Consider the following 20,005-nt stretch of genomic DNA (forward strand, 5'->3'; position numbering starts at 1 on the left):
AGTATTGATTTTTTAAATTCTACATTACAAATATTTATATTATTAACAACCGAAATGATATAAAAGTAATTAAACAAAAGTAAAAAAAATTTTATTGCATGGTCCTGGTTTTTCAGTACATTTTTGCACCTATTTGGCATGGAGTTTATCAGATTTTAATTTCCAAGGATTTAGGACAACATTCCATAACTCTTCCTCGCTTTTTGGTTTTTTATTATAAACAGCCTCTTTTGCAACCGTCTGAAGATTTTCAAACTAATTGAGATCAGGTCACAGCGCAGGCCAATTCATAACTACAATCCTATTCTCCACAAACCAACTTTTTACACTGCGACTGGTATGCTTTGGGATATTGTTCTTTATATAAAGCCATTTGAGTGACATACCTTTCTCTGCATAGGGCAACATGGTATTTGGTGATTATAAAGAAATGATCTCCAAAAATTGATGTTCATTTTTTCAATAAAATCGAACCAATAAAATGTTTTTACAGAACCAAAAAAAACTCACCAAAGGATTTCAGGTTTTTGATTGAATTGAAAAACCAAACAAATGGAACAAATTCTTAACCAATGGCCTTAACAACCATTGTTTTAGAGATCTGATTTCCATTATGCAATTGCATAGATGGAAAAGAATGAAACAAAAAACGAAAGAATTGTTCCTTAAATAAAACAAGAACGAAAGAAACAATTCTTGATGTTAATGTCAATGATACATTATATATACTAGATGTCTAACTTGCGGGATTTGGACGTTGTTAAACTTGTTTCTTAAAATTTTATTGCTCCCAAGATCATCGAGAGCACTCTTAAGACCTCTAAATCTTTGTTGATCAAAAATATTATTTGGCCCATAAAAAACATTTAAGATATTGTTCGCGCTCAATGTGCATAAAAGCTACAAAAAGGAACAAATGAAACAAAAAACAGATTTCTTCTCCAACGGACAAATTGAGGAACTCAACGCACGCAACATAATATAAAAAACAGCTAAATACCAACGTTGGAGACAAGAAACAGAAAACAACGATTCAGTTATAATCTTCTATCAGTTAAAGGACACTCGCTGTACTTGCAGGCAATAGTTAAAAACATGCCCAGTCTGCGCTTAGTAATATCGTCTAAGTAAATCACGTCTTGCTTGACGAAAAGAAATCAGGTTTTAAGGAAAAGAAACAGGTTTTATAACAAAATGTTTACTTATTATAAAACACTTCGGTTTGAAAACAACATAAAAAGATCACCTATCGCTACGCCTTGAGCGGCCAACTTTCGCTCTATTTGATTTTTCTGTCTTATCTAATAGAGACTGCAACGCTCGGGCGCGAAATTCTAGTTCTCTTAAATCAGATGCGGGTTTTACTTCGGACTTTTCTGAAGAACTTCCTCTTCCTTTTCGACGTTTACTAGCGTCTTTAGAGTTCGACCGCATTTCGCTGGTCGTTCGTTTATTTAAAGAATCGCGAGATTTATCGCGTGCTAAGTTTTCGCTTGAATCGTGAGCAGGTCTTGATCGGGTATCCTGCAATCGTTTTCGATCCATTTTCTCATGTGAGATGGAACGATTTTTATCGCGATTTTGCAGTTCATATTTAACAACATGAATATGACCACTGTTCAAATGACGATTACCGTCTTGCTGGCTAGTTCTTCTGCGCATATCTTCATCCCCTGGTCGCCGCACCCAATTTCCATGTACCTTAACACACTCCATCTCTCTTCTACGTTTTCGCTCGTCATAACCTTCAGGTTTCTCCGCCTCTCTCTGAAAAATCAACTCTTTTTCATGAATCGTTAGATCACGTGCCTGCTGCTGTGCGTTTTCTGTTAGCTTGCGTCGCAAATCAATTTTCTCCATCTCTTGTTGCTGCTGTTTACGCTTATATGCAATATATTTTGCGTAATGTCGACGTTTTTCTTCCGTTTGACGGCCACTCTAATGTAAAAAAGTAAAAGAAAATTAATATAGAAAATCAATTACAAATACTGAAGACAACCTACATAATGACAAATATTTAGCACAACTGACTTGCACTGAAACAATTGTTTTAACAAAAAATACCGGAGTTTTCATTTGATTCCTGTATGAGGTTTCATCTTCATTTCCCTCTCCATCGGATGAATCGCTGGATGAATCTTCTTCAGAACTATCTTGGTGTTTCTTACTTCTATGATCAGAGGCATGCATTTCGCGTTTACGGCGTCCCTCCTCCTCCAGCTTACTCCTTTGTAAAAAAGAAAAAAAAAAAAAAAGACATTTAGATTTTTTCACAGATCAGCCTTTTAAACGCTTTTTTTCTTCTACTGAACTCATATGTAAATTGAGGGAAAAAAAACAAAAAAAAAACAAAAAAACATTGTACTTTTCCATTTTTTGTTTTCGAACGTGTCTTTCATCTTCTTCCTCTTCGCTTTCATCTTCGGATTCTTCTTGCTCCCTTCTTCGCTTGCGTTTCATCAACTCACGTATTCGCCGATCTTTCTCACGCAAACGTCTTTCTTTTTCTAACAGGTATCTTTCACGAACTTGGTTACGTTTTTGTTCTGATATCGAAGTACTTTCATTATTCTGAAAATAAATATACAAAACATACGTAAAAATTCAAGTCTTCACCTTCCACTCTAAAGTATCTTTCAAACAAAGATAAACCTTAGAATTTCGACTGGATTTTGGCTTCTCCGAAGAATTTTTTTCGGAACGGTGAACCTTTTTATCTGAATCCGATGATGATTCACCTTCGCTACTACTCGAAGACTTCGCATCTATAATCATTAAAAAATTATGGATGAATGAAAACGAAAAACCGGTGTTATATAAACCGGTGTTATATAAACCACAATCTCACAAATTTTTACCTTTAGCTTTTTGTTTATTACTTTTTATTTTATGCTCAGATTTTTTTGAGCGTTTTTTAACTTGCTTATGATTTCTATCGTTTTTATGCACTTCCTCGTCGTCTTCACTAGAAGACTCTTCTTCAGACGAGTCATTTTCATCTGCGGAACTTTCTGTTTTTCTCTTTGTCTTTTCGTCACTACTTCCTTTTTCCTCCGATTCTTCTAAAGGAAAAAGAACAACATAAAAAACCCAATAATCATAATTAGCATTTTCCGTGTTAACACAACTAAATTAAACGCTAAGACTTAACCTAACTGAGCTTTTGTAACACAACTCAAAAAAAAAAAAAAAAAAAAAAAGATTTTTTCTTCAAATTTTTTTTTCTTAAAACTTTGAATGAAACACAAAGTAAAATTTAAATTTAATGTAACTTTTTAGTTTTACCCTCTGAAGATTTAGTAGAAGATTCACTTGCTGAAGATTCTGATTTTTCCTCTTCTTTAGATTCTTCTGATTCGTTATCATTGTCACTTGAAGAGGCTTCTATAATAAAAGTTGAAAATAAAATAACTCTGAAATTGAGGATCAGTCAAAGAACACTTTGAAAATCTTTACTAACCTGCATCATCACTATCAGTTTCACTGGGAGCCTGGTTTCCATCAGCTTTTTCAAAATTTTCAGGTAAGGAGACAGTTACACTGGTTTCATTATTATTAGACACTTGAAGGTCGCCAGCTTGATCTTTTCCTTCAACATTTTCTTCCATTTCTTCTTTTGTTTGAACAACTTGTTCTTCTTCTTTTTTACTTACTTCATCAATTTGTAAGTCCTCTTCTACTAACTCTTCGTGAGATTTATCGCATACAGGATTTTCTTTCACTTCATTAACAGTTTCTTTTTTTTCTTCATTGTGTAAAGTTTTATCTTCTCCAACTTCAATTGCATCTGCTACTACATCAGCCTTATCAGTTGCTTCCTTTTCAATTGTTGCCTCTTCTTTCTCTTCAGTCTTTTTATTCTTTTTCGATTTCTTATTTTTCTTTTTCTTTTTCTTTTGCACTTTTTTAACTTCTTTGTCTTCACCTTCATTCTCTTTGCCTTGTTCTTCACCAACAACCTCCTTTCCCTTAAAATATTGAATATCTTTAAAAATACAAAACACAAAAAGAACATTAGAAGAACTTCAAACGATTTTAAGTTTTTTTGTTTGTTTGTTTTTTTTTATACAGGAATTAAAGCCTATGAGCTTTTAAATTTAAAAATTTCTTGTCATACTTGTGTCCAATTCAAAACTTTATTTAAACTAATTACAATACAACACCCTCTGGATATAATGATGGATTAGAGAGACTCCAAAGTTTATTGCAATAAGTGAGTAGGCCAAGTCACCAACTAAATTCAGATCAGCTTTAGCTGATTTCATAGATTCTATGCCTGACCTAATTTTAAAGGATTCAAGTTTCGAGAAGCAGGAAGTCATATGTTTGAAATGTTTATTTCAATAAGGGTACATAACTTAGTAATTGTTACTGTTCAATTCTGACTTAGCAGTGATTGTTTTCTCATCAGAGTAGACAATTGAGATATTATAGCCTTTTATGAAGTTAAAATTCATTCTCCTTATTTAGCTCTTTTTCTGTCAGTCTTAGTGAAAAACCTCCTGCTCCTCTCTTCAATTCTTCAATCACAAATTAACATTGAGTTATTTGGATGTTTTAATATTTTTTTGAGTCTGAAAAATAGACTTAATAGAAGTTAGTTTCTGATTGAACTTAACAAAATATTTTTGGATTATGTCTCTTTTACAACTTTTTGTTTCCACAAACAAGTTTTGGTCTTTCCTAGATTTTCAAGAACCTTGTAAACATTAGTTTGCCTCAAGTTGATTTTCAAAACCTTTGCTTTATTTGAAAATTATTCCACAAGCTTGATCAACTTTCTTGGATTGATTTCTCTTTTTATCATTTTGAACAAATATTGTTTACTTTTTTAGCATAAAGAGATTTACATAAAAAAGAATCCAGGTTTCACAGAGGCAAATTTAAAACTTTATAGTCTTGAACTTATGGGCAAATTATATCCTGACACTAAAATGAAGAGGTTTTAAAAAAAATGCTTAAAGGTGCTGATTATTTTCTTTAGGCTAAAAGTTTTTTTTTGAAATTGAAAAAAACCTGAAAAAAACTTTAAGAAGTAGTTTAATATTAGTTAATAAATCGCATCCAACCATTTAAAATTTTTGTTAAAAAATAAAATCAAATGGTTTACTTTTACTAAGCTTTTTGAATCTTTAAATTAAAAACTTAAATTACCTTATTTTCTTCTGCTTCATCTTCTGATTCACTGCTGGATGATGCTAGATACTGTTGAAGAAGTATTGCACGCAAACGTTTCTTTGAAATGATTTCAATTTCATCAAAACACCAGTTACGCACAGTTTTTAAATCATATTTCTAAAAATCAATTATAGACTTGAAAACAAAGAGAAACATAAAGGATAAAAAATGTTTGAAAAAAATTGAAATAATGCTAAACTTTACACAATAGTCTTGATGAGTCAAATATCACTTTTATAAGGCTATTAATAATTTCATTGAAATTATTTATAACTTTAGCTAGATGAGTTCTGTTTTACTAAAGTATAAAATAATCATTTATTTATCCTTACAAAGTTAAGTTTTAATCTAAAAAATGCAATTTTAAGATTTATTTTTATGTTAGGCTTCATTTATGTGTTATAATTTATACAAAACTTTTTACCATTAAACTTTTTGGGAGCATGTGTTTGAATTCTTTTTTATTGATATTCCTGAATAACTGCTTAAACAAAGCTTTTGGGTCATTGACATATTCTGTTAGAGACTTTAATGGAATTTCTATATCTCTCAGATGAACTGGAGTTTTCCGTCCATCATCAGTTTCAGTTTTTACAGTATCCAAGGAATGCAATTTTAAAGCATTTTCCAACTCTTCCTTGGTCATTGTCTCCATTGTGTTACGAATCTCTTGTAAGGATTTAAGAGTACGCTCAAATTCATCATCCTTGTCATTCCATTCTTTTGATTTCTCACCTTGTATTACTGCAGCAACACTTGCATCATCACCATCTTTGGATGCATCATTAACATCAGGTTGTGGATTGGGCTCTGTTGAGTCAACTTCCATCACCTGGTCAATTGCTTCAATAACTTTTACATCATCTTTATCGCCTTCTTCTGCTTCGTCGCCGGAGTCTGCAAACATATCAACTTTCTTTTCAACTTTACATTTAACTTCTTTTACTTTAATGACAGCAAGCTCTTTCTCCTTTATTTTCTCCTCAAGTTTCAGTCTCAACAATTCACTACTATTTTCAGGTGCAAATGAATTGAAAGTACTTTTGCTATTCTTTCTTTCAATTTCAGTTTCATCTTCGTCTTCGCTAATATCAGTAGCACTAGATTCACTTTTGCTGTTTGCTCTTTGCCGCCCTCTAGCTATCAGGTTTTTATCAATTTTACTTTCAAGCTGTGAAACTTCTAATCGCAAACGTTCCTTTTCAGCAGCTTCTCGCTTTTTCTCAAGTTCTAGCTGTTCAGCTAACTCCCTTTCTTTTTCAAGCTCCTCAGTTGTTTTCTCAATAACAGCAGTTTCTGATTGAGTTTCACTAACAACTAGCTTTTCCACATCAGCAGTTTCATTTTCTAAAGTAACAGTAGATCGCACAGGGCTTAAACTTACTGAGCGACTTTTTGAGCGACTTTTTGAGCGACTGCGATTTTCCATAACAACTGAAGATTGGCTAAATTCAAATAAAAAAAATTAAAGATATTAGAAATATCATAAAACTTTTTGATGTCAGAAAAATTAAAAGGATTTTGGTTCAGGTTTACCAAATTTAATTCAGTATTTTAAAAAAAAAACTCTTAGTTCCAGGATAAAAAATTTAGAAAATAAAAAATATTATGAAATGTATGAGTGGTCCTCAAATGGCTGGAATACAACTATATATTTTGATTTATAATATCTGTCATTTTCTTGATATTTTACATTCTTTATCACACACTTGGCTTCATACAAAAATTTTATCTAGCAAAAATAATACATAACAGAAGATTAACTGAGGAAACGTTTTTGCTGTGCAGCAAACTTGAGACAAAAAGCTTGAAACTTATTACTGTGGTTTTTAATATTACTAATAAGAACTAAAATAATAATAATGTAAAGAAAAAAACCTTTCTGGTTGTCCCCAACGTGCTCTCTCATCATCAGAATTTTCAGAGCTCTCAGTTGCAGAACTGAACCCATTATTGTCATCACTTAAAAAACGCAACTTTTTTGATCTTCCAAACTCATCCAAGCTATCTTCACTTGGTTCATCATCAGAACTCAATTCACCATCAGTACTAATTTCACCATCAGAGCTAAGTTCGCCTGGATCTTTTTTGTCCTCTTTGGAATGTGTAGGCAATGTTTCTTGAGTAAAATTTTGTTCTAATAAAGGAATTTGAACAGCATTGTCATTTTTTTCAGCGGCGTCTTGTTTGACTTGTTGTACTATCTCTTTGATCTTACGCCTTTCCTCTACTTCATCATCACTCAATACTTCACCATCTTCAGATCCACTGAAAGTTTCTTTCTTTTCTTCAGCTTTAAAAAAAGCAGTTTCAATACCTAACATTTTTAACAAATCTTCTTTTGTTTGAGGATCATTAACATCCTCAGGTTTAACATTCTCATCAAGATTTTCATCTTTACCGCTTTCTGCAACTTTGCGATATTTACGATCGCTATGCTCAATGTGCTTACTTGGAAAAATTGGAGATTCAGATTTCAACATTTGGGTTTTGTATTTCTGAAAAACATTACCTTTGACAATAGGAGAATGAAGTTTAATATTCATTTTAGATGGTTTTGCACTAAACTGAATGCTCAATGATGCATTTTTACCATCATCTTTCTTATCATTTTCTTGATCAGATTTTGATTGCAAATTTTCTGCCTGCCCATCAGACTGTTCATTTAAAGTTGCAAGTTCAGCAAGTTTTTCTTGAAGTTTCTTCTTCAAATCTTTTTTCTTTTCTTTTTTGTGTTTCTTCTTTTTGCTCTTTTTCTCTTTAGCATCTGATCTTGCAGGAGACACTGGCTCAAATCCTTCACCTGAATACCCAATAGGTGACTGCTCATTCACTGGAGTATTACTTGAACTTAATGTTCTTAAAGCTTTAACGATAATTGAATAATCTGTTGCCTCAATGTCCTTATTACTTAGTGGGTGTGTGCTATGATTTCGATTTTCATAATGATTTGCTTCATATACATTAGCTCTATCTTTAGTACTAACATTACCTTGTAAGAAACCAGAACGAAACATAGGATCTTTTGATTCATGATAATCTGTATACCGCAAATCAGAATCTGTGCTATACCTACTTGAATCGTAGCGCTGTAAGTCAGTCCCAGAATAAAACCTTTCTCTACCATCAGATGAACTATATTTTTCAAGGTCACCTTGCCTCACACTATTTTGAGGTAAATTTGAGGAATGCCCAATGTTATATTTTTCATGATCAAGTCCTGAAGAGTATCTTAAAGAGTCAAATTGTTCATTATGGGGAAAATCCTTTCTATCATCACGGTGGTCAGTCAAATAACTTTCATACTGTTTTCTATCATTGAACTGCTCGGCAAGTTTTTCTCCATAAACACTGTAACTATTCTGGTTTAGTTGTTGCTGTAAACTTTGCATTTGAGTAATATCATAATGCTCATTATTCAATCTAGACATATTACCTTGAAAAATTGATGTAGGAGGAAAGAAATCTGCTGGATGTTGACTATGACTACTAAATCTGTTAGGAGTTGATGGTGACATTGCACGCATCATATGTGGTGGAGTAAAACGATTTCCTGAAGGTTGAAACCTGGGATGACGGTAAACGCTACTATCATGATTAACTAGTGCAGCTGGCCTTCCAATTAAAGGAGGTCTTTGACCATCAAAACTTGAAGGAGGCCAAATATGTGCTTGCTGTGTAACTGGTCTTTGATTAAAGTTTGGCCTAGGAGTCAAATTGGGTGGTGGACCACGAGGTACAAATTTTGGTGGAGGAAGACGAGGATCAAAATTCAGAGAGTTTTGTATGTTAAAATTTGAAAGAGGTTGAATTTGCTCAAATCTAGCTTGTGGGTGATGAAGGTCAAAACTCTGTGAAGGATATCTTGGGGCAAAATGTGGTGGGGGCAATCTAGGATCAAAACCATGTGCTGTTTGTATTTGCTCATATCGTGGTGGAGGATGCCTCATATCAAAATTTTGTGGGAGTCTTTGAGAATCAAACTGACTTCCATGCAGAGGGTTAAATTGAAGTTGGGTTTTTTGAAGGTCAAAATTTTGTGGTAGCTTTTTAGGATCAAAATTCAAAGGAGGATGTTGCAATTCAAAGTTGGTAGCTGGATGTTGCATACTAAAAGTAGATACTGATTTATTTGCATCAAAATTTGATGAAAGCTGAGATGAAACTACACTTGGATTAAGTGGTCGGGAATTGTTTAAAATAGTTGGCTGAGAGAGACTTGAAGATTGTGATATTTCTTTTTTGTCATTTGAAGTTACCGTTGTAACTGATGGTGAAGAATGCGAAGGTAAAGATTTTGATTCTGAAGTAACAACGCTGTCAACTTTTTCCTGAGTTTTTTGTTCCAGTTTAGTTTTTGTATTTGGTTCTTCCTTAATTTCTTTCTCTTGAGATGGAACTCCTGCAGGAGATATCTGGCATATTCCAGAGTCATTTGGTAGTGGTGTAGATTTAGGAGTTACAAAACTATCATTATTAAGAACTGTATCAATTTTAGTTACTTGCTTAGTTTGATTTTCTTGTATTATATTTGTTACTTGTCGCATCTGCCAAATATTGCCAGTAGTTTGAGCACAATGTTGAGTGTTTAAGTGCAATGAACTTGCACCAGATTGGATACCGTAAGCTATATCACTTTCACCAAGCAGAAATGATCCAGGTAAACCTCTAGGAATACCCATACCAAGTGCAGAAGATAGAGTTACAGGAGTTGCCACCACTCGAGTTCCTATAGTCTGTGGAGACCCAAGACCAATTTGAGCATCATGCAAGGCTGCTAAATTAATTGGTGATGATGTACTATTTTGAAGATAAGCACTATAATCAGCATAAGCAGCAACTGCAGTACCAGCAGTCATAGAATTGACTGGCCATAGGACCGAAGGACTTCGTAAAATCATTTGATCTTGACTATTATATGTAGGATAAATGCCAGCATTGAAGTTAGCTATAAATAAAAATGCCAGCATTGAAGTTAGCTATAAATAAAAATGAAAGCTCCAAGTATAAACAATCAATTTTTAAGTTTTCTTAAAAATTAATCTAAGAACTATCTAAGCTAAATAACGCTAAATATATTAAAAAAACTATAATGAAAAAACTTTAAGTATGATCAGCGTTTAAAAATAATAAAATTGGTAATTTAATAATCAATTGTAGTGGTATTTTAATAATCGTGTTTTGAAATAGAATTTTTAATTTTTTTGAGAACCAGATTCCCAAGTAATAAAAAGTAGGAACTTTGGACGATCTGCATAGTTCAAAAATTATTGTATTACATGAAAAGATAACACCTAACAAGATCTTACTAATAGGGTAGGTTTTTCAAATACTCTTGGGAAAGAAATAAAGAAATTTAAAGAAATCTATTGAAAACAAAAAGTAAAATGGAAAATCTTTTCTATCTGACTATCATTTAAAGAGTTAGGAAAAAAACAACTAGCAAACTAATATTTTTAAAATTTGAATTAAAATCTGTTTCAATGTGGAAACAAAGTAAAATCTCTGAGGAATCATAATTTCTGTAACTCTAAGTCATCTGAGTGCACTGGTAAACAAAGCTCATCAGCCTGAGTGTTCAAGCCAACAATTAAACAAGTGGGTGGTTAAATAAAGGTTTGGGGTTATATTTCATATATTAACAACCTAATGAAGGTTAATTGCAAACTTGCAAGATGCTTAAGATTATTTGGATGGGAAAATAGTTGAATGTGGTTTCCATATGCTGAAGAATGTTTTTAAGTAATTCTATTCTATAAAAAAACCTTATGGATTTTTTTTTGCCCCTCATAGAAAAAACCATAAGGTGTTTTTTGTTGATAACTTGTTATTGAAAATGTTATTGACATTGTGCGAATGGATTTGTACCAATCCATTCGCACATTGTCAATAACATTGTCAATAACAAGTAATCAAATAATGTTAAACAGTGTTAAGATTATCATACTTTATTATCATATTTTATTTTTTGTCAATTGCAAAATTATTTTAAATGCTTATACCATGAGTTAAAAAAAAAATTTAATCAAAAATAAAATAAAACCTGCAGTTTGAACTCAAATGGAATATTTTTGCAAGGCATTCAAGTTTGGATTAGCTTTACACTTGTTTTTACAAATTTACTAATTGATTGTTTTTCCATATAAAAGAGTTTTTAAAATTTTATTTCTATCACTAAAACTCAAACAGTCATGGCTTGTCATACAGTAGGAATTATTAATAATTGGTGGCAAGTAGAATTTCTTATTGATACTATGGCTAATGTTATTGTTTTTTAAAAAAACAAAAAATTTTTAAAAAATAAATTTTTAAGAATTCAAACAACAAATTTTAACTTTCCCATAAGGAATTACAAAAGAATATTTTTTGAAATTATAATTACAATAATTGATAACTATAATCAACTGAAGTTTGAGGGTACTGTTTTTAGACTCAAGTCAGTTCCATTCTTTGTGAGTAAAAACTCATAAAAATGAGGTAAGTCAAGTTTAGTTGTATTTGTTTTCAACTTATTTAGATTTGATGCAAGTCAAGTTTTCAACTTATTTAGATTTGATGCAAGTCCAAGTTTTCCAATTGAGTTTGAAAATCAATTTTTTAAAAACTTGCAAATTTCAAACAGATTTTTTACAAGAAGTTGTTCAAATCTAACCAATTCAAACATACTCTACAGAAAATTTAGAATCAAGCAAATATACACACCATTTTGTCGTAGAAGTAATGGCTGCAAATGTTCAGCAGCTGTTTGTAAATGATCAGAACCAGTGCTGCTTCGTCTTGATCCTCGTCGAACATGCTTACTGCTTGAGGACCTTCTATTTTTCTTGTGTTTCGACTTGTGCCTTTAAAATACGACAGAATAAACCAGAACATTAAATCTATTGAAAATTTTTCTGTCATAATTACGAACTAGAACTGATGTTCATTGAAAACAAAATTTAACAACTCAGACAATTCAAGCAAAATAATTAAGCCAATCAGGGCTTTTATCAAGTTTACTTTAAAAAAAAAAAAATGTTTTAAATCTTTTGTATAAACTATTATAATTGTATTTGCAAAAATATCAATAAAGTACAATATATTTTAATTTATAGTTAGACCTTTATTTTGAAAATTGAAAAAATAATTTTCTATTCATATATAATATTTAGTTACTGGATTAGAAGCTTCTTTATATAATTCAGCAGAAGCTTTTAATGAAGTAACAAATTGTTAATGAACATAAAACTAGAAATAAAAACCTTAAATGAAACTTTTTTATTTGAAACATTGAAACAACCATGTTATAAAAAAGAAATCATGGTACGGTAATAAAATATATGCCACAATAAATATCAAACAGCTAGAGAAATAAATGAAAAACATTGTTTGATAATTGAAAATATTTTTTTTTAACTTTCAAATAATTCAAACAGTTGTCTTTTGAACTTAAAGCACTTCACTTGATTCCACCATCTTGAAATTCATACTTGAAAAGCAAACCAAATTTTATAAAGTCCAAGATTTTCCATTAATCTCACAATAATTTTTCTTGTTCAACCAATACCATGGTAACAATCAAAACACCAACCAATTAACATATATATATATCTAACTTGGAAATTTTTGTAACCTTCCATTTTGTTGTTGTGTACCTGTAAATTACAAGACAGCAAGAAGACATGTGAAGAATAATTCTCCCATGATGTCTAAAAGCTGGAATAACTCTTGATATATATATATATTTTTAAAAAAAAAAACACGCCATTTTATAAAATTTAAAAGAAAAAATTATATTCAGTTTATTGAAAGAAATTTAACTGGAATTTCACCAGAAATAGTGACAGAAAAAAGTTCAACATATTTTCTTTATTTTTGTTAAATCAATTAACATTTTCACAAGTTTAGGCTATACATAAGTGAGTTACATTGAGTGCGTGAACTAATTTATTTAAACGCTAAGAAAAAAGAGCTAGAAATCTTTTTGTAAAATATGTTTACTTATAACATATTCATATAAATATATCCACACACTTAAAATGTTTATATTTATATTTTAACAATAACTTACATCTTTAATTCTGTAAATTATTATTTGCATTAACTTAGTCTTTTAGCTTGTTTTTATAAAACAATTTTGAAATTCAAAACTTCATTCATATAGAATTAAACGGAAACCTTAAAGGCTATGGTATGATTAAAAAATCAAAACACTTACCATATAATTTACAGAAGTAAAAATTGTTTGAAATATACATACACAACTGACTGTGCATTTAAAAAATAACAAAATCTAACAGGTATTTTGACTGTTAACTTTTGAAACTATTTTTCATTTATTTGGATTGTTTTACATGAACAAATCAGGTAATGTCTTTTGTAAGAAAGATTTATAAGTTATATACAAGTATTTAAAAAGTAATAACAACTTTAAAAAGTTGTGGTAATAGGCATCTTGCTAAGGAACCTGATATTACTAGAAAACTTATGGTAATATAAAAGTAATAATGGTATAACAGATACCAAACACAAGTGAGACATATGGAGAAAAATTCAATTCAAGAAAGTTTAAACTATAACAGCTTAAAATAACTAGATATCTCACTCAGCCAGATGGATTTGACAGCTAAGGATGGCTTATATTGTATAGCAAAGTAAGTAGGTAACTGCACATCACAATAGTTGTTAACTAATGAAGCTTTTACAAGATCTATCCCATGTGAGAAGAAACAAAAAGTCTTCTCATCGATTAGGGATTAATTGATTTCAGATCAACAATAAAAAAGAAGAGTAAAATATGTTCTGGTTTTACTTGTGATATTCCCCGCTTTCTCTTTCACTTTCCCTTCTTTCATGCTTCCTTTTCTTTGATTTCTTCGATTTCTTTGAATGAAAAGAGCCCTCTAAATAAGGGCTTTGAGAGGACTCATCACGACTCTGCATTTCATTTGCAATTGTAAAATGTGGTCAATTAAGGTGACATAAAGCCGTCATGTAACCTAGAGGCTTCGGCCGATCGGTGTAATTTCAAAATGTTCTAAAGTTCATGCTCAGAGGTTTTATCAGTATATCGTAAACCAATAGCAAATTAGAAAAGAAGACAATCGCTTTTTAGAAATGCTTCAAATAAACACTGGGCAAGATCTTCATTATCACGAAGAATGTTAGGTTGAGGCCAGAACTAATTAATTAGTTTTCGTGCTCTGGAAATAGGGGAAGTTATATTTTCAATTTAAAGTTTGAGCGGAATACATTATCAAAGCTAAAAATACAATAAGTTAAGGATGGAGAATGAAAAAATCTAATGAATAAAAAACCCTTTTCTTGTAAAGACAAATTATTACATTGAATAGATATTTTTTTTAATTATAAAATTTTTTGCTTTAAAATTAGTCTGTACCAGTGATGAAAAGCCACAAGACACAAAAACCGGCTGTGTACAACAACTAGATGCGTATCTAGAATTTTAGTCTCTATGGAAATTAAAGTGTACTCCCCCCCCCCCCCCTAAACCTCTGGAAGGCGCTAGAAATCAAGCACTTTAGTTTATATATTAAATTATTAATAATGCAATAAATTAGAGTTGTTAAACTTATTATTTAAGTACTTTTTTGACACTCGAAGTTTAAATACCTATAAACTCTAAAGTGAATCAATTGAGCCAACTTTTAATCGCAACTTAAAACACATCTCTAACGTCTTTTTTATGTACTTCATTCGTTTTTCAGTAAAAAATGTCATAATAAGTCATGCTATATCAATTTTTCAACACTCGTATTTTGACTTCGGGAAAATGTCAGGGTCATTTTTAGATCAATTGGTTCACCACGGAGGTTCAAGTATTAAAATCGGAAAATAAAAGATAGGCAAAAAAGACTTAAAATCGGCCTCTCAAAAGAAAGAGAGTGAGAGAAACGAGACCTTGTCAAATTTCTAAAGCATCAGATGTTTTCAGAACTTATCGTTTGAAACAAACTAATTATTTATGCTACTGTGTGCGCCATCAAAAAATGTGCTGAAAAAGTGATTTAATAGAAAACTGCTACACGTGATTCGAGTTTTGATATTTGAATTTTTTTCGAACTGACCAAAATTTAATAGAGAAAATCATATAACGTTTTTCATATGACTTGAACTTTTTTCCTTAGCATCCAATATCTTTTAGTATTAAATATAATATTCCGTAGAATTCCTCGGTGAAGCTCGGGAGTTCGTTTAATTGACGAGCTTTAAAGTGGAGTTTTATTATTCAACATGACAAAAGAAAAGTTTTTTACTTATCCTTAAAAAAATTGATTGAATAAAAAGTGAATTGAAGCTTTTTTTCCATTACTGTTAAAAAACCATGTTGCCTTAAGATTTTAAACCCAACTTTATTGAAAATGTCGGTCCTATGTCAACTTTTTTTTTATAAACTTATAAACAGAAAAAAATGAAGTTGTTAAAGCTAAAACGCTCTCAAAGAAAACCATAAAAGAAGATCGCTCACACTGATATAAGAAGTTTTAACTTTTAATACTATTTTAACATTTAAAAATGTCCTCTGTTGGGGGGGGGGGGGGGGCATCGAATTATGCATGAACATCAAGAACGTTTGCTGAGTTTTTCCGACTTTTTTTTAAAAAGTGAATATATAAAGAATATTTTTTTCGGTTCAGTTTCATGTAATTTTTTTTTTCTTCTGTAGGGAAGGTGTTATTTTAGAAGGGTTTTTAATGACTCCACCTCCCTCAACACTCATGCCACAGAAATAAGCGATTGAATTTAAAAAAACAGAAATGTAGCATATGAAGTTTCTTTTAAATTTTACTTCATTTATTATAATAATTATTTATTATAATATATTTTTCCATATATGAAAAAATTATTAATAGTTAACTGCATTTTATCTTAACAGAAACTTTTATAATTTAAAAAGAACCAGAAAAAAAAAGAACGTAAAAATACATCTCACATGCTTTATAAATACATCTTTCGCTTTTTTCCTATTAGAAAAATTATTTTAAATTTTTTATCTAATGAGATTTTTTGTCACAAAAAAAATTTTTTGATTGCAAAATCAATGTAAATTTAAAAGCCAATTGGTCTTTAACTTTTATTTTACCTCATTTTCGAACAAATATCCCGTTCAATTAAAATTTAATCAAATACAATTTAGTTTGATAAAAAAACTTATTAAAATGATATATTTACCAAGATTTTATGTTTCAGATTTCATATCTAATTGATAAAGCATACCTAGGTCTAAAGGAGCATTGGACTTATCTGAAGTTCAACGAGACCGAATTATTGGTCAACATGAAGGCGGACTTATTTAATTATTGGTCAACATGAAGGATGTCGAACCAATGAAAAATATCAGAGAAACTCTCAGTCTCACTTTTTACTGTTAATAGAGTTATTTTTAGAGTGATTGTAAGATTTTCCAGTGAGGCAAACGAATGCACATCAACACATTAATAGAGTTATTTTTAGAGTGATTGTAAGATTTTCCAGTGAGGCAAACGAATGCACATCAACACATTAAGGTCGATCAGGGCCTTCCGCAGCCTAGAACTTGACATCAAAGGATTGCAGCTAGCAATTAAACATGGTGGTATTTCAATTATGGTTTGGGATGCAATATGGAGCGATGGTCGGTCAGAACTAGTGGAGTGGCAAGGTAACATCGATTCAGCTGTTTGATGTTTTGCAGGAAGGACTGCTTCAAAGATTCTCAAGTGCTAGGATGGTTATATATGACTCCTTATTTATGGAAAACGGAGCAAATATCACACTGCCAAAGCGACTTAAAATTGGTTGAATTAAAATGAGGTTAAGGGACTTCCATGCTTCTGAACCATATTAGACCAGAAACTTTGCAAAAAGAATTAGAAGCCATTGGCTAAGCCAGAATATTTAAGATAATCGCATGAGACATGGAAATAAATCCCTCAAGATCTTATTCGTGATCTTATTTCTAGCATGCCTAAAAGGTTTCCAGCATTGAAAAATGCAAACGAGATTCAAACTAAAACTTTATTATTGGCTTTGTAATCGTTTAATGACCTTTATCGCACCATTTACCAGTTTCAATTAAAATTTCGGCTTATTAAGTGTCTGTTCAATACTATCACGTCTGTGTATGTACATGTAGTAATCGAAGATTGAAAGACCAAATACTGCAAAAAAGGCGGCGCGTAAAATTTTTCAAGCTGATCTCCTGTTTCAGATGTAAAATCAAAAAATTTCAGATATAAAGTTTAAGATAAAAAAAAATTACCATTTTCATTTTTTGACCATTTTTGTATGGTATTGTTTGCTTTATGAAAATTATTTTCCAAAAACAGTTATGCTTAAATGAAACGTTTACTGATATAAATGGATAGACTTTAAAAAACTAGACATGCCTTTAATTACCGGTGCTAATTTTGAATATGTTCTTTTCCTTTACTTATATTATTAAAAACAAAGGAAAAAAGAAAAATGTTATATTTACGATAAAAATTTAAATAAAAAATATTAAATAAAATGTTAAAATGTCAAATATTAAAATATTAAAAACACATTATAATTCAATATCTCATGGATCATTGATTTATTAAATGAAGATTTAAGAGTTCAAAACAACTCTTTAAACCCATTTTTTGACTCTCTTCAGTATATAAAATAAAAGCCATTTTAGATGTAACATGACATCACATTAAAATAAAAAATAAGCTATACTAATGTTATTGCAAATAAATATTAACTTTATTTTTATCCTTCGTACAAAGATTAAAAACTGTTCATCAGATACTTTTGTCAAAGCACAGCTTGATAATAGTAAATTTGAAAAGATAAACCAAAAACTGAAAATAATTGATACAATGGAAAAACTGCTTGTGAATTTTCATATTACAAATAATTCTTTAAGGAACCCATTGTCTGATAATTTTCCTGTGTGAGATTTTGTCTGAAGATGAAACATACTTGATGTCTAAGGTTATCTTCCCTGAGGATTGATGGATTAGGCCAAAATGAATGATAAAATTCCATGAACGACGTTTTTGAATGGCTTCGTAGTTCTAACTTCAGGTACGGTAGAATAACATTGAAGAGTTGAAAAAAAAACTTCAGCAAAAAATATGTAAATCCTTTAAATGTTTATGTAACATTCAAGGTAACTATTGAACCAATTATCTGTATACAGCTTGTGGTAAGAGCGTTTAGGAAGGATGCAAGTTATATCACAATGTTACTGCTAGCACCAATATTAGGTTGATTTGAAGCATAGTACTATCTGACTTTCCAGAAAACAATTTGAAAAAAATAACTGTGATACTACTAAGAATAATTTGTATTTTTGGGTTTTATTGTATTAGTGAACCATGCATCTTTAATGAATTATTTATTTGTTACTAAAATTTCTTCAGCAAGGATGTTTCGTAGGTGGTTAACAAGTTTTGTAATTAAGTCTTTTTTTATGTAATTTAACCCTGAATATTGCATCTGGAAAATGTAAAAGTTGTCTCTTTTACTCAATTCACACTTGATAATTCTTCAACACGAATTACTGCTAATGAAGAAGACTAGTAGTTTAGGTGTGCAGGAGATTAAACAAAAGACACATAAAAAATATAGGCAATAAAATATGAGTACATCCTAAAGGTTTTTCAGGTCATGTTTGTAGTTAATACAATAACCTTTTCCTATCCAATAGTGTTGTAAATCTACACAATATTAGATAGGAAAATGTTATTGTATTAGCTACAAACAAAAACGTGAAAAAATAAGACTGTTCTGACCTTTTCCTAATTTTTTTTCAATTGCTGAACATCCCTGGTTTTGTATATCAAGATTATTCTGCATTAAAACTCCATTTTTTAACTTTGCAAGTGCTGGTTTTAACTCGTTTAACAAGAAATAGTCAACATAAAAAGTTTATTCTCACTACTTTTGATTTATTACTGCATAACTCTTCTTGTTTCACTGCTGGTTAATTTAAAATTAATTTCATATGCATTGTTCAGTCGATTTCATTTTCAGATAAAAGCAATTTATCTCAACAGGGATTAAAATGGAATTTGTTGGTCTGCCAATGAAAAAGCACGTGAAATTTCATAAAATGAACAGGCAGTCATTACTAAAACTGATAGAAATAAATACTAATATTTCAAATAGAAGGTTGCAATTTGTGAGTCAAGTGTGCCAAATGGGTGCAGATACATATAATAACATGGATGTATAAGAGATGGACGTGCAACCTATTGTTTTACATCAAAGAGGCCGCAGAAATCAGCGAGCCATGCGAGTTTCCAACAAACCACTGATCTCTATAATAACTGGATAGCGCAACTCCGTGCAAAACTTCTTATTTTTTGACGCCAAAATCGCCATATTGGAAAGCCCCAAAAATTTTAATCCCGTAAGCTTTAAGTTCTGTTTTTCGGCTTATCGCTTTATCGCTTTATCGCACATATCAGATTTCATTGTTCTGGGGCTTTCCAATATGGCGATTTTGGCGTGAATTTTGATATTAGAGATGCGCTATCCAGTTATTATAGAGATCAGTGCAACAAACTCTAAATTTTCACCCTAAACAAAAAAAAACAACTAAAATGGCTGCCAACAGTTTTAAAACAGAAACTCTGATCACGTGCTATTAGTTAAAATTTTTATAGCATTTGCTTAATAAGACTGTTCAGGATAAAGTAACTACTTCACGCGTTGACAAATTACTAAACAAATGACAGCAAGGTAAAGGAAATTAGTTGTCGGCACAAACAGATTTTACCATTTTTTCAAGACGAACATTTGTAAATTTTTAAAACTTTTTTCGTGTAAACAAAGCACGTCAATTATAAAATAGACCTTTAAGGATAATTTT

General features: G+C 30.8%; 2 protein-coding genes across 3 annotated transcripts in view; both read right to left on the reverse strand.

Annotated features, from left to right (window-relative positions):
• The window catches only part of LOC149879943 (uncharacterized), a 113,384-nt gene extending 93,860 nt beyond the window's left edge, over nt 1-19,524 (reverse strand). Inside the window, exon 1 of the transcript XR_016446464.1 lies at nt 19,443-19,524. The gene's annotated coding sequence lies outside the window, so the exon portion shown is untranslated. The remainder of the gene's footprint in view (nt 1-19,442) is intronic.
• On the reverse strand, nt 1,183-14,210 carry LOC145194784 (uncharacterized). 2 transcript variants are annotated; one of them, XM_080072458.2, is made up of 12 exons: nt 13,970-14,210; nt 11,881-12,020; nt 7,057-10,126; nt 5,603-6,623; nt 5,155-5,295; nt 3,461-3,968; nt 3,286-3,384; nt 2,859-3,059; nt 2,653-2,765; nt 2,366-2,571; nt 2,065-2,227; nt 1,183-1,938 (listed from the first exon to the last, which is right to left on the reverse strand). In XM_080072458.2, exons 1-12 carry the CDS (start codon nt 14,098-14,100, stop codon nt 1,243-1,245), a joined length of 6,489 nt encoding a protein of 2,162 aa, XP_079928584.2. In that variant the 5' UTR covers nt 14,101-14,210; the 3' UTR covers nt 1,183-1,242. The 2 variants fall into 2 exon arrangements, with proteins under 2 accessions (XP_079928584.2, XP_079928583.2); XM_080072457.2 differs by having other exon boundaries at nt 2,859-3,062.
• Nucleotides 19,525-20,005: the final 481 nt, after the last annotated feature.

Source organism: Hydra viridissima, unplaced genomic scaffold (assembly GCF_058129835.1).
Source record: "Hydra viridissima isolate aposymbiotic clone 2 unplaced genomic scaffold, HvirCarnegie_v1 scaffold_13, whole genome shotgun sequence".
In the NCBI taxonomy this organism is placed as follows: Eukaryota; Metazoa; Cnidaria; class Hydrozoa; order Anthoathecata; family Hydridae; genus Hydra; species Hydra viridissima.